This window comes from Lacerta agilis, chromosome 17 (assembly GCF_009819535.1).
Source record: "Lacerta agilis isolate rLacAgi1 chromosome 17, rLacAgi1.pri, whole genome shotgun sequence".
NCBI lineage: Eukaryota > Metazoa > Chordata > Lepidosauria > Squamata > Lacertidae > Lacerta > Lacerta agilis.
In genome coordinates, this window is record NC_046328.1 from 1 (window position 1) to 13,241 (window position 13,241).

Sequence of the window (13,241 nt, forward strand, 5' to 3'; positions counted from 1 at the left end):
CGCCTGCTGACCTGGAACGCAAAATGTTAGCCTGTAAGGAAAGTATTGTTTAACTTGATGACCACTGACTTAAGGCGAAATTATACGGAGGGAAGGAAATATTAATTTGAGGGAGGGTGATCCTGGAAGGAAGAAAGACCAAAGAGGCCTGGCTGAAAGGCTCTGTCTCTTTTATTTGGCCCTTGACCCCACCCCCGGCTGACTGTCCATTGTCCTATCTGGCCGGGTCAAAGGCCAACCTAAGCAGGTGGGTGGCACCTGCCCAGGTAATCCCTGCTTGGTGCCGCAAACCCCGCCCACCTGTGGAAGGGAGGGTGGAAATTGTGCACACTTGAGAGTTGCTGGAACTGAGATCTAGCGAGTTCCAGTTGAAAAAAAGCTCTGGTGATTACCAAGACTTGATCCTGTATTGCCACACAGTAGGCTCCACCTATTTTATTTATACATTAAATTTGTATACCACCCTTCATCTGAGAATAACAGGGCAGTTTACAATCTAGAAACACAGAAATGCTTAATATAGTCCCTCCCAGCTCTACAATTCTATGATTCTATAGTAACACAGAAACACAATAACCCCCCCCCTAAAAGCACATTTGTTGTTCAGTCGTTCAGTCGTGTCCGACTCTTCGTGACCCCATGGACCAGAGTACGCCAGGCACGCCTATCCTTCACTGCCTCTCGCAGATAGATTGTTTAATTAGTCAAAGGCCTGGGAGAAGAGAAATGTTTTTGCCGGGCACCTAAAAATATGTAATAAAGGCGCCAAGCAAGCCTCCCTGGCTTTTTTAAGCATCTTTATTTATTAAATAACTTTAGAAACGGAGTATGGCCTCCATTGATAGTCTTATGCTCCATGAATTTGTCATGGGAACTCGTTATAGAAGACATGTATTAGGAAATCATTATATTTAGATGTATTGTGTGAAAGTGTTTTTATTTGTTGTATGTTGGGTTTTTGTTGAAATTAATAAAGCATTTTTTTTTATAGAATTTGTTTGATTCTCTTTTAAAGCCATCCAAATTGGTAGCCACCACTTGCCCAATGCCTTCTGTGGCATTGTGCTGTGTGAAGAAATCCTATCTATGCCGAATAGGGTTATATCTTTTTTACAACCTCATGTTCCTACAGCTTAGTTAAATGAATTTTGCCTAAAAATAAAGGAATGAACTGTCATTTCCAAATCTTTTGAAAAAAGGTCACCCCCAAATCAATCAATAAATATTTGTATCTGTATAATGTATTATGTAATGTGCATAGCATATACAGTGGAACCTCTACCTGTGACCATAAGCTGTTCCAGAGGTCCGTCCGGAGGTCGAAATGGGTCGCTGGGAGAGGCGCCGTTGTGCGCAGGCATGGGTGGCGATCACCCACTTCTGCGCATGAGTGAACGGCGATCGCCGCTCCTGCGCATGTGTGAATGGTGGCAACCTGACGTTACTTCCAGGTTGCCAGAGATGTGGGTGAAATGGACGCAAGCGGAGGCGGACGTAAGAAGAGGTTTGACTATTTAATACAGGAAAAACGAGCTTTGCAAATTTTCTATAGCTTGTACAATGTTTTCTACATTGTCATCACTTCTTATTGCTTAGAATAAATCAAGGTTGCAGTTTGTCTTTGTTTATGCTGCAAGCACCGTAAAGTTCCCCCATGTTGCGATGTGCACTTATGACTTCTGAGTATCTTGAGTATGGATGGCTCCCTGCTTCCAGGATTCCCCAATAAAGTTTAGGAGTTCAAGGTGAAAATGTTTTTTTAATTGAATTTGGCATAGTTCACTATTGCCATCTAGTGTCACATTTGTATTTTGCACTACACATTTAAACGTTTTATTTGCGGCTATAATGGCTGAGTCCCCAGACACCTGTAAAAGTTCTAAACAGTTCCATAAAGTTTTAAAAAGTGCTATTACTTAGGAGTAGCAACATTACATATATGGTGATTCCAACTTTTCATTTTGTGGTGAACTTTTTTCAGAACTAAGAAAAATTAGTCCCTTTACAGTGTTTTCTAAGCAAAAGTTTTGATACAGGAAATTGTTCGTGTTTTTTTTTGGGGGGGGGGAGGGGGAAGTAAAACGTTACAACCCTAGTCCTGAATCTTAAGCTTCATTCTACTGTTAGGAGAGATGGAGAAAACCTTTTCTCTATCTGCTTTCTCCATTTTATGCATAATTGTGGGATGTAAAACTGCAGTCAAGTACAACATTCCTACAGTGGACATGTCAGGGGATGTTTTGTCCCACTCAGGAGAAGACTTCCTGTTTCCTCCTGAGCTGGGACAGACTTGAAGAGGGTGTGGTTTGTTGTACTAGCATGGAGGAGCACACAGCCTCCATGTTCGGATCAGTGAGTCTTCTCCCTTTTGTATGTTGCTGTTTGTTTGGAGAAGTGACTGCTTAGTCGCAGTCACTTGGGACTAACTTCTTTATGGAATAGTTCTAGTTGTTAAGTAACCTAAGCCTGCCTTCAGGTATATGTCTGTGAACCTGAATAAATCTGTGAGTAAACTACTTTTATATTAACGTTAATCAGGTTCTGTGTGTTATTCTTTTTAAGAGGGATTAGAAGGGATTTTATCAGGAAGGAATCTTTAATAGTAAGACTCAGATGAGTCAGCAACAAGCTGATCGCTGCATAAATTAAAAGGGGGATGTTTGGAACTCGGCTAGAATATGGAACTTGCTAGCACAAGTTAGGAAGGATATCATTAAATAATACATCCTCTCCTGTCTCCCTAATCATCCCCACAATAATTTTATAAGGTTCTATCCTGTTGCCTCTTACTTGCCTTTTCTCTAAATTAAAAAAGACACAGCCACCATTCACTCACCCAATCACCGCTGCAGCAGCTAATCGCCAATTACAAACTCATGCTCACAGCTGGCACCAGTCGCCCGTACCCCCTCTGCACTATCCGTATATGGATATACCCCCCATTTTAAAGATTTTTTTATAATAAAAAAACATTTTCTTATACGTGGAAAAATATGGTATTTATAGCAAATGAAACATTTTTTCATTATAACGTTTGACACACATTATCTTGCCAGAGAGTCTTCACTATAATAATAAAATAGCAATGATAACAGGGATGCATCTTACCTGTTCAGAACATAGAATTTCCTATGTTCAAGTATAATGGAAACTAGGTTTACACTGTTTTTCTCAATGTTTTTATATTGTGTTTTGGTATTCCAGTGTTCAGTGAATTTACATCAACGTTCCATGTTGCAAATGGGTGGGGACAGGATAGCTCAGGATGGCGTTGGCTGCCTTGCAAGAGGCTGTTTTGCCCTGACAGGTGGCAAATAACTTTATTAACTAAATAAATGTCTTTAGGGTCCTGGTTCCGTTCCAAATCACAGCCTTCACCAGCTGCTGCTTTCCATGATATCCAGGTTCTTCATTTGCTAATGGGATGAATGTCTCAGCTGAACTGCATTAAAAAATTACCAGTCTTAAGAATAAGAGAGGAGACTGCTAGACTGCTAGTTTTTGTCTTGTGTGTGTGTTCTTTTAATAGTCAAAGCTAATGAGTATAGATTAGAGGTTTTGCACTGAAAACAGAGAGATCAACTTTGTGGCAGTGGTGAAGTGAAGACAAAGAAGGGGTTGGGTTGCCTGGTTGGCTTATTTTCCTTCCCTCTTGGGGTGCAAGGTGCACCCTGTATCATCACATAGATATGTAAAAGTGTTTTTTTTTCAGTGAAAACATTTATTTGCCCAGACCTACCTGATCTCTCTCTCTCTCTCTCTCTCTCTCTCTCTCTCTCTCTCTCTCTCTCTCACACACACACACACACACACACACACACACTTTTTGCCCTGAGTTTTCTCCATGAAAACCTGCTCTTTAAAGCTGAATTGGAACAAACATCAATTCAGGTTTGCTCTGATTGAGCTTTAAAGAGTGGGGCTTTGTGGGGAAAGCTCTGGAGCAAAAAACAAAAAGTGTGCTCAGACAGTGAGCTTTAAATCCTGAATTATGCCTGGAAAAAGCAAATGAAAACTAAGTGTGGATAAGTCCTGAGACATGCTATTTTTATAATGACTGCACAGTATTATTTTGTTTGGTTTTATATTTTACTCTGTGCTGTATTGTGACTCAACGTTGTACTATGAGGATGGTAGGATGTAAAAACTGAACAATTCAGGTTCTACCCAGAGTCTCTTGCTTCACCCAAGTAAAAACAACAACCCTGTAGAGTGAATGAAGTGGTTGTGTTTGCAGATGTCTGAAAAGTTTTTCTCTTTTTCTTCCTTGCACTGTGTGTGTTTCTGGTCCTGAGGCAGGCCGGTGCCCTCATCTCCATAAAGCATCATTCCTTGTGTCTCATCTTTTGAAGCACCATAACCTCTGAACCACCCTCACCACATCAGCATGGCCATCTCATCACGTCTGGCTCTGTGGGAACAAAAGGAAAGTGCCATTCCCCCTACCACACTGTTAGTCCTTCTGCATGCAGAGAGATTGGAGCCTATGGTGTGAGGGAGGAGCTTTGCCCTCTCCTTGAAATCCAGGCCTTTGCAAACACAATGAAGCTACAAATGTCTCCCGGTCCCCTGTTGCTGTGGCTAACCCACGCCCAATACTAAATACTTATCACCAGCACAATTAATTTAATTTTAGACTTTTGCTTTCCATATAGAATGCTGCTGCTTTTGTTTCTTCTTCTGGGCTTCTCTGCTTAGAAGTCATCTCCTGCATTTGCCTGCAGGCTGATTCTAACCCTCCCTGCCTCCCCAGCATTGAAGGCAATTTGAAAGAGGAGATGTGCCCATTCATCCCACATTACCTCTGGTCTAATGGGCAGGCAGGTCCTTGCATTGCTTTAAAATTTGCAACCTGTGTGCATGGGAGAAAAGAAATATATGCAGCATGGAAAAGTATCCTTTTCACCATCTTGAACCCAATTCCCAACCTGCTGCCAAAGTTGCTTTACTTTGCTTTGGATGTGCCAGTTTCACCCCTGCGCTGCCACTGCTTGGTTTCCTTTGAGCATCTTTTCTGTCCTTGCAGCTCCTGTTAGGAAATCTTCAGTGAGAGCAGATTTTATTTCCCTATTCAAAATCCTGACAGAGAAGCAGCAGAAAGGTGTAACTGGCTAGTGTGGTCTGTGGCCCTTGTGGCAGAGGGTTCTGTGGAATGCCTTTGCCAGCGCTGTTCAATAACTCCATTTTTGCTTGTGTAAACAGATTAGGGAAGAAGACCGCAGCCCCCCACCCACCTCACCACCCCCGCTTTTCTCGGTCATTCCCGGGGGCTTCATCAAGCAACTTGTGCGGGAAACGGAAAAGGAGTCCAAAGAAGCAAAATTAAAAGAGAAATTAATTTCCAAAGAAGATGTGAGTAAGAAAACAACACTGAGAATTCAAACTTTCAGCTGCAATCTCTGCCCTGCTGAATCCTTGGGCCGAGTAAGATTGTCTTCCATAAACACGGTTTTAACAATGAGTCCGTAAGTGAGTGTGGAGGCCAATTCTGGATCCACAGTGGGGACATTGGTTTCCGGGCGGGAGTTGATCACGGTGTGGATTTGCCAAGTGTGCCTTCCTCCTAGCACATTTCTCCCTTTCGTCCTGGGTTCGAGTGTCTTCAAAGCCCACGACACCTTTGGTAAAGGCTGTTCTCCAACTGGAGAGCTCGCAGGCCAGTGTTTCCCAGTTGTCAGTGTTTATACTACATTTTTAAAGATTTGCCTTGAGACATTCTTTAAACCTCCTTTGTTGACCCACCAGCATTACGCTTTCCATTTTTAAGTTTGGAATAGAGTAGTTTCTTTGGAAGACGATCATCGGGCATCCGCACAACATGACCAGTCCAACGAATTAGATTTTGGCACAATAGAGGAAATAATTACAGGAGCTTAGAAATATCTGTAGAATAATGCTGACATCACATCACCTTGCATTAATTTTTAGGGGAATTAATGTCAATGGCAAAAATGTATATCCTACCCCCCCCCCCCCCCGCAGTCCGAACAGATACTCTGGCCAACTCAGTGATAAAATCATAACCACCATATCAAATGATAAGTCAGCCAGTCGCTATAGTTAACACTGGTTTGATGTTGAAACATCTATCAAGCAGAGAAGCAAGCAGGATCATGCCCTAAAAACCCTCCCTTTACAAGAGGGAAGCTTTTGCCAGACTTTGAGAAGGTCAGAAGGGATGCCTGCTTTAGCCCCTGCCAATTTGTGTCTTACCTTCCACTGAAACTCACAAATAAGATGTACACCAACTTTTAAAGGAGATGGTAGGTATTATGGCCTCCAGGTCCCTTCACACATCACAATTTTGGATGTGTATCTAAAATGTAGAGGGAATACAATGGACCCACCATGGACATGAATTCCCAGCAGCGAACAGTGATTGGCTGCAGTCGCCTGTTACCGTAGGTGCCCAAATTGGTTGGCAAATCCAGGTCTTCCCTGTGTAATGTGTGCAATGACCCGTTTGCCCCCTGATGAAGAAATGACCAGTCCATAATGGTAGGTTTATTGTAGCTGTGAGAGACAGAATAACAACAGGAAAAACCCCAGAAAGCCAGAAGACAAAAGTCAGAGATTGATGTGCATTATAAGTATTTGATCCCTTTGCAAAAGATGACTTAGTACTTGGTGGCAAAACCTTTGTTGGCAATTACAGAGGTCAGACGTTTCTGGTAGATGGCCACCAGGCTTGCACACATCTCAAGAGCTATTTTGTCCCACTCCTCTTAGCAGATCCTCTCCAAGTCAGTAAGATTTCGAGGCTGATATATAGAGCTACTCAAACCTTCAGCTCCCTCCACAGGTTTTCGATGGGATTAACGTCTGGAGACTGGCTAGGCCACCCCAGGACCTTAATGTGCTTCTTCTTGAGCCACTCCTTTGTTGCCTTGGCCATGTGTTTTGGGTCATTGTCATGCTGGAATACTCATCCTCGACCCATTTTCAATGCCCTGGCTGAGGGAAGGAGGTGCTCACACAAGATTTGACGATATATGGTCCCGTCCATCATCCCTTCGATGCAGTGAAGGTGTCCTGTCCTCTTAGCAGAAAAACACCCCCAAAGCATATGTCCCCCCTCCATGTTTGATGGTGGGGATGGTGTTCTTGGGGTTGTAGGCAGCATTCCTCCTCCTCCAAACACGGTGAGTTGAGTTGATGCCAAAGAGCTCGATTTTGGTCTCATCTGACCACAACACTTTTACCCAGTTCTCCTCTGGGTCATTCAGATGTGCATTGGCAAACTGCAGACGGGCCTGTACATGTGCTGCCTTGAGCAAGCGGACTTTGCGGGCTCTGCAAGATCTCAGTCCTTCACGGCGTAGTGTGTTACCAACTGTTTTCATGGTGACTATGGTCCCAGCTGCCCTGAGATAATTGACAAGTTCCCCCCCATCTAGTTCTGGACTGCTTCATCACTGTTCTCATGATCATTGCAACTCCACGAGATGAGATCTTGCATGGAGCCCCAGTCCGAGGGAGGTTGACAGTTGTTTTGTGTTTCTTCCATTTGTGAATTATTGCACCAGCTGTTGTCACCTACTCACCAAGCTGCTTGGCAATAGTATTGTAGCCCAGTCCAGCCTTGTGCAGGTCTGCAATCTTGTCCCTGACACCCTTGGACAGCTCTTTGGTCTTGGTCATGGTGGCTACTTTGGAATCTGCTGGATTGATTGTTTCTGTTGACAGGTGTCTTTTGTAACAGGTACTGTAACAAGCTGGGATTACAGGTAAGACCTCTCCCTTACGGCAGGTGCTTCTAATCTCAGCTCGTTACATACAGTGAAGATACCAGGTAGCCTGACATCTGGCTGGTTGATAGGGGATCAAATATTTATTTCACTCGTTATAATGCACATCAATCTCTGACTTTTGTCTTCTGGGTTTCTGTGGTTTTTCCTGTTGTCTCTCACAGCTACAATAAACCTACCATTAAAATTATGGACTGGTCATTTCTTCATCAGGGGGCAAACAGGCAAATTTAGCAGGGGATCAAATACTTTCCTCCCTCATTGTACTTTGTGGCAGGAGGACCCATCTGAGTCCAAATACCAGGCTGATAATGATTATAATGATTACTGGAAGAATTCAGAGAGTGCTTCTTTGACAAACTGGTCCAATAAAATATGGGAATAGCACTTACGGAAAAATTGGCACAAAATTTGAAGCATAAACTTTGTAACTGTTTGGTACAGCTTTACACACAGTAAGAAAATGAAACTAGACTGTTCTCCTCACGTTATAAAATGTTTTGGTTGGCATAAACTGAATATTGCTGCTTTCTGTACAAATGATTGTCTGGGATAGGAACTTATGATGCAATCTGGATGTTATTTTGGATGTATGGCTCCATCTTCTGGGCTGATGTGGGGTATTTTATTTTTATGTGTGCATGATGTTGTAATATGTTGTAAGAATCTAATATAACCTATTTAAAGGCAACAAACCCTACCAGACCCAAAATACCTTTGAAAGGCCCTTGAAAATACTATGTCTCAACTGATGCTGCTGCACTCTAGGAAACACCTCTCTGCTTTGTTTGGAGATGGGCATGACTGACTCCTCTGGTGCTAATGTCCTTGAGTGTGTTTTTGTTCCCCAGCCTCCAGGAAAGCAGGTTGACGGGCCCGTACAGCAGTTTGTAATCAGGGACACCAACATTTTGGAAGTGGGAGAGGACATGGCCAACAAGGGACAGCTACTGCAAGGACAATTGAATGGTGAGAAACACGGAGTGGAGGGTGAGTCTGAGATTCCAGAAAGGAAGCCTTTGCCTTTCAAGAAAACTGCCCAGAAGGGCCACACCCAGCAACCAGTACTGCCTGTGCCTGAATTAGCACCAGCCACTCCAAAACCAGCACCAGCAGTTCCAACACTGGGAGAGGAGGTTCACTTGGATACATCTCAGCCTCCTAAAGTTCCTGCAGCTCCAGATCAAATCAAAAGCAGCAGTGGGTCTGGAACAGAACTCATAAAGAAGAGCCATTTACTCTGGAACAAACACTTTGAAAGCCCAAAGAAGGAGAATTGGAAAATGAGGACCAAGGAAGAGGCTGTGAGCAAGCCGGGAAATAAGGCAAAATATACAGGGAAGGGGAAAGAGCTTGGAGAAAATAAAGAAAAGGCCACAGACAGTGGGAAACAGCCAAGAGAACCCAAAGAGAGGCATGTAGAAACTGGGAAAGTATTGGCAGAATTAAAGGTGGAACAGGGAGAAATGGAAGAGGAACCATCTCAGAAGGGAGGAAAAAGAAAGCAAGAATCTCCAGTAGCAGAAATGAAGGAGAAACCAGAGGAAACTAAGGAAGTGTTGGCAGGAGAAAACAAAGAAGAGCTTGGAGAAAGCACAGATTCGGACAAGGTGAGGTTGATGTTGAATTCAGTGTTATGGGCCTACTTCCTAGGGTTTCAGCTGTATATCCCTTGCTAGGAAAGGGCTTCACCCTGCACCCTTGGTGGCTTTACCTAGTGCAGAGCACTCTGCATGTGTCCTGGGCAAGCCCCCCCCCCCAGATTCCTAAATTCACCTTGCATGGCTATTTTTTCTTCCCTGGAATTGGGAGTTCTGTCTTAGCTATGCTGGTTCTCAAAGTGGAACTTCTGCAGTAGAAATCCTACTTGTTTCCTCTCCTTGGTTCATTCATTCCCTCATTGAGTGAAGATTCTTTCACTGAATGTCAAATGTTCAGCCATCTCAAATCTGAGATTGCTTTGAACATTTGGACCAGATCAGGAAGGAATAACTTTGACTGTGGGAGATCTCTGACAGGTGAATGAATTTGGATGAAAATCAAAGACGATCCACAACTGTTGTGCACAATTATTCTCCTTCCTCACTCTTCCTTCTTTCACCCAGGTGTGCCATGATGTCTGGTATGAAACAGAGAAAGTTTGGCTGTTACAAAAAGATGGATTCACTCTTGGTAAGGTGGCCTTCATTTTCTCCAGCCTTTACACTTAGTAGCTAAGAGGGTGTGAGAATGTCAAGATGGGAAGCTGCTCTTTGTTGGTGGTGCATGTACTCCAGATCACAATAGTGCACATGATCATGTGTGTGAATAGGGGTGCATTACAGTAGAGGCTTCTCCTTCAATTAAGGTGATAGTGGTGGCAGAAAAGGTGTGACTGAAGAGGAACAGGAAAGAATGGCTGCAGAAATGGTCCCACTGGGTGCAGAATGTGTAGAGTTGTGTGAGATTATCCCCTACCTAAGGATGGCAGGAGGGGAGAGCTTAGGAGCATGGGAAGCTGCTTTATTCCGAGTCAGACCCTTGGTCCATCTAGCTCAGTATTCTGTACACTGACCGGCAGTGACTTTCCAGGGTTTCAGGCATGAGCCTCTCCCTGGATATGCCATTGGGGATTGAACTCAGGACCATTCTGCATGCATGAAAGGCAGATGCTTTACCACTGGGCCTTGGGAGCTCCTGTGTTGGGAAACTGCCTTATAAACAGCTGGTCACACAGCTGGTCTATCTGGGTCTACACCAGCTTTCTGCAACCTGCTGTCTTCCAGATAGCTTGAACTATAACCCATCAGCCCCAGCCAGCATCAGTGTGCTGGTTGGAGTTGATGGAGTTGGTGAAGGCTGGCCGATACTGGCTGGCAGCAGTGGCTCTCCCAGATCAGGCAGGAGCATTTCCAGCCCAATCTGAAGACTCTGGTAACTGAACCTGAGGACTTTCTGTCTATAAGACAGGCTCTTGGACTGCCAAAGAGCAGAGAACAAAGAGCCTTCAAGTATTTGAAGCGTCATTTCCCTTTGGCAGCTACTGAACTGAAGCCAGATGAGGGCACTCCTGAGCTGCCTCCAGGGACAGTCCGAGTCCGAGTGGAAGCTGATGGCTCCATCATGGAGGTGGATGAAGAAAAGGTCCAGAGAGTGAGTTGTTGTGCCTCTCCCTTCCTCAAGCTTCCAGCAGAGCCTATGGCTGCAGTGAACCCTTCCTACTTGGTCTAGTTCTGAGGGACCTTCCTTGCCTACTTCAGGGACATGGGATGCCTCTGGACTGTGGAGGCTTCCTCCTCAGGAGTCCCCTTGCTTTCCTCACAGACCCTGACTTTTAGGGCTAACCCTGCTATGAGGCAGAGTAAGGTGATGGGGAGGTACTGGGTGCCTCCAAGCAATCTTCTAGGTGTCACCTAAACATGCCCTTAGGTGTGTGGTGGAGGACGCTATCCTGTTGCCCATTGTGATGGGGCAGTTTGAGGGCACATTCCACCATGCAAATGATGAGCAGAGGTTGTTTGCCTCCCACCCACCCTTGCTGGCTGTTTGGAATGAAGCCCAGGCAGGCTGTAGGAGAGGGGAGGGGCAGGCTGGTTCTGCTTTATAAGCCACAGAGAAAGAATGTAAGAAGAGTGCTGGCCCTTCCAGACCAGCTTCCTGTTCTCACAGTGGCCAACCAGATGCCCCAATGAGAAGCCCTCAAGCAGAATCTGAGCACAAGAATCCTCTCCCCTCCTAAAATTGTGGGGGTAGGAGTGGGAGTGGGAGTGGGGACAAACTCAGGTGAACAGCAATTTCCCTATGGTTGGCAGGCAGCATTGTGTTGAGCTCTTATAACACTCACTCCCCAGACCAATCCTTCAAAATTTGACTACGCCGAAGACCTGGCCTCCCTAGTCAGCCTGAATGAGTCAAGCATCATCCACACTCTGTGTCACCGGTACCAGTCTCAGCTGCTTTACACCCATAGCGGTCCTGATCTGATCGCCATAGAACCATCGTCTTCTGTTGCCAGTTGTTCAATAAAGGTACGGGGTTGAGTCTGGGGTGGCATCGCTTAACAAGGACCTCTCTACCCAGTTAGAATAATTGCCTGGCAGAGGAGACCTGCCCTTTCCTATGGCAACCAGTGATGTAATGACAGACTCAGAAGTGCAGAGTCCCTTCATGATGGTCACAGCCATGCCCCCTTCTAAGAATACACAATAGTCTTATAATTACACAATCATCATAATAATTAGAGATGCATTGCAACAACGCATTGCCTTTCAGCTAGCTCTGCTATTTTCCAGACATGTACATGGACGAATCATTTGGAGTGCTCTATTATCTTCTTTCAGAGTGACTTAAATTGCATTTTCTTCAAGTTGCATTGTACATAACAGAACTTTCACACCATTCTCGTGAAAATGTTTTCTGTGTTCTAAACGCTTAGCTTTTGAGCACATGGAACAACTCCTTCTTGGTGTTCTTCCTTTGCACCTTCTCCAGAGTGATCCTTGGAGCCCATCCTCAGTGGTTGACTCATCACTCTGAGTAGCACAGAGGGTGAGAAGACTTTGTCTCCATGGACAAAAAGCTCCCCTTCCATGTTGATTGTGCAGCTCTATGGCACTGAAGAAAGGGACCCTGATGCAGAAATAATAGCAAGTCTTTGATCCTCTATGACACCAGACCACTGTACTACTGGTGGTAAATAAAACCAAGGGCTTGTGGCACCTTAAATGACAGTTTTATTCTTACTCTTACTGTGGACCTTTATGGCACCATAAGGGGCTTCTTCGTGGCTTTGCTGCTACAGCCACAATGTTCCTCCCTGCATCTCCAGATGCTTTTATGAGAAGGGCTGTCTGAGATGCTTGGGGAAGGATGTTCTTGCACTGCTTAGCACAGGGGTGGGGAAACATTTATCAGTCTGTGGACTGCATTTCTTCAGGAGCCACCTGCCAGGGGCTGTATGCCGCTGATGAGCAGGAGCAGTGAGTGGATGTGACTTCTACACCCAGGTGATGAGGAGAGGTCAACACATATAATTGCATAGTCCACCTCCCATAGAGCAGAAAATGAGTCTTAAAAGCTAGATAATATTGGTGCAAAAGTTGGAGGCTACTTCCAATTTCTGCCAAGCTGTGACAAGATTCCAGAGGGTTGTAGACCCTCAACCAGGGCCCGTGTTCCAGTGAGAATCAAGTTGTGCCAGAGACTGTTGTTCCTTTAGAAATGTGGTTTAATTGTACATATTCACACCTTTAATCTACATTGAGGGAGTACAGCATGGTCATCACAAGAGGGGCTTGTTCCCCACAGCAGGGCAGCACTGGAGTCAAAGCCATCTCTCCCAGGCAGCCTTCAGCCAGCCAGCCAAGATCATTCTGTCTTTTCTCAGCCATCCCAAAGGCCTCAGACTCTTCCTGTGACCTTCCAAATCACCAGTCTCTATTCGAGACTTCCGGTTGGGCGCCATTCTGTACAGTCGGGAGAAACCTCAGCTCTGAGGTTTCTCTGTCACTGTGG

At 44.8% G+C, this 13,241-nt stretch overlaps 1 protein-coding gene across 1 annotated transcript in view; it reads left to right on the plus strand.

Annotated features, from left to right (window-relative positions):
• The first annotated feature begins 4,274 nt into the window (after positions 1-4,274).
• The window catches only part of MYO18B (myosin XVIIIB), a 235,905-nt gene continuing 226,938 nt past the window's right edge, over positions 4,275-13,241 (plus strand). Inside the window, exons 1-6 of the mRNA XM_033174542.1 lie at positions 4,275-4,426; positions 5,203-5,352; positions 8,600-9,358; positions 9,854-9,920; positions 10,768-10,880; positions 11,579-11,755. Of these exons, the coding sequence (XP_033030433.1) occupies positions 4,388-4,426; positions 5,203-5,352; positions 8,600-9,358; positions 9,854-9,920; positions 10,768-10,880; positions 11,579-11,755 (1,305 nt within the window). The 5' untranslated portion in view covers positions 4,275-4,387. The remainder of the gene's footprint in view (positions 4,427-5,202; positions 5,353-8,599; positions 9,359-9,853; positions 9,921-10,767; positions 10,881-11,578; positions 11,756-13,241) is intronic.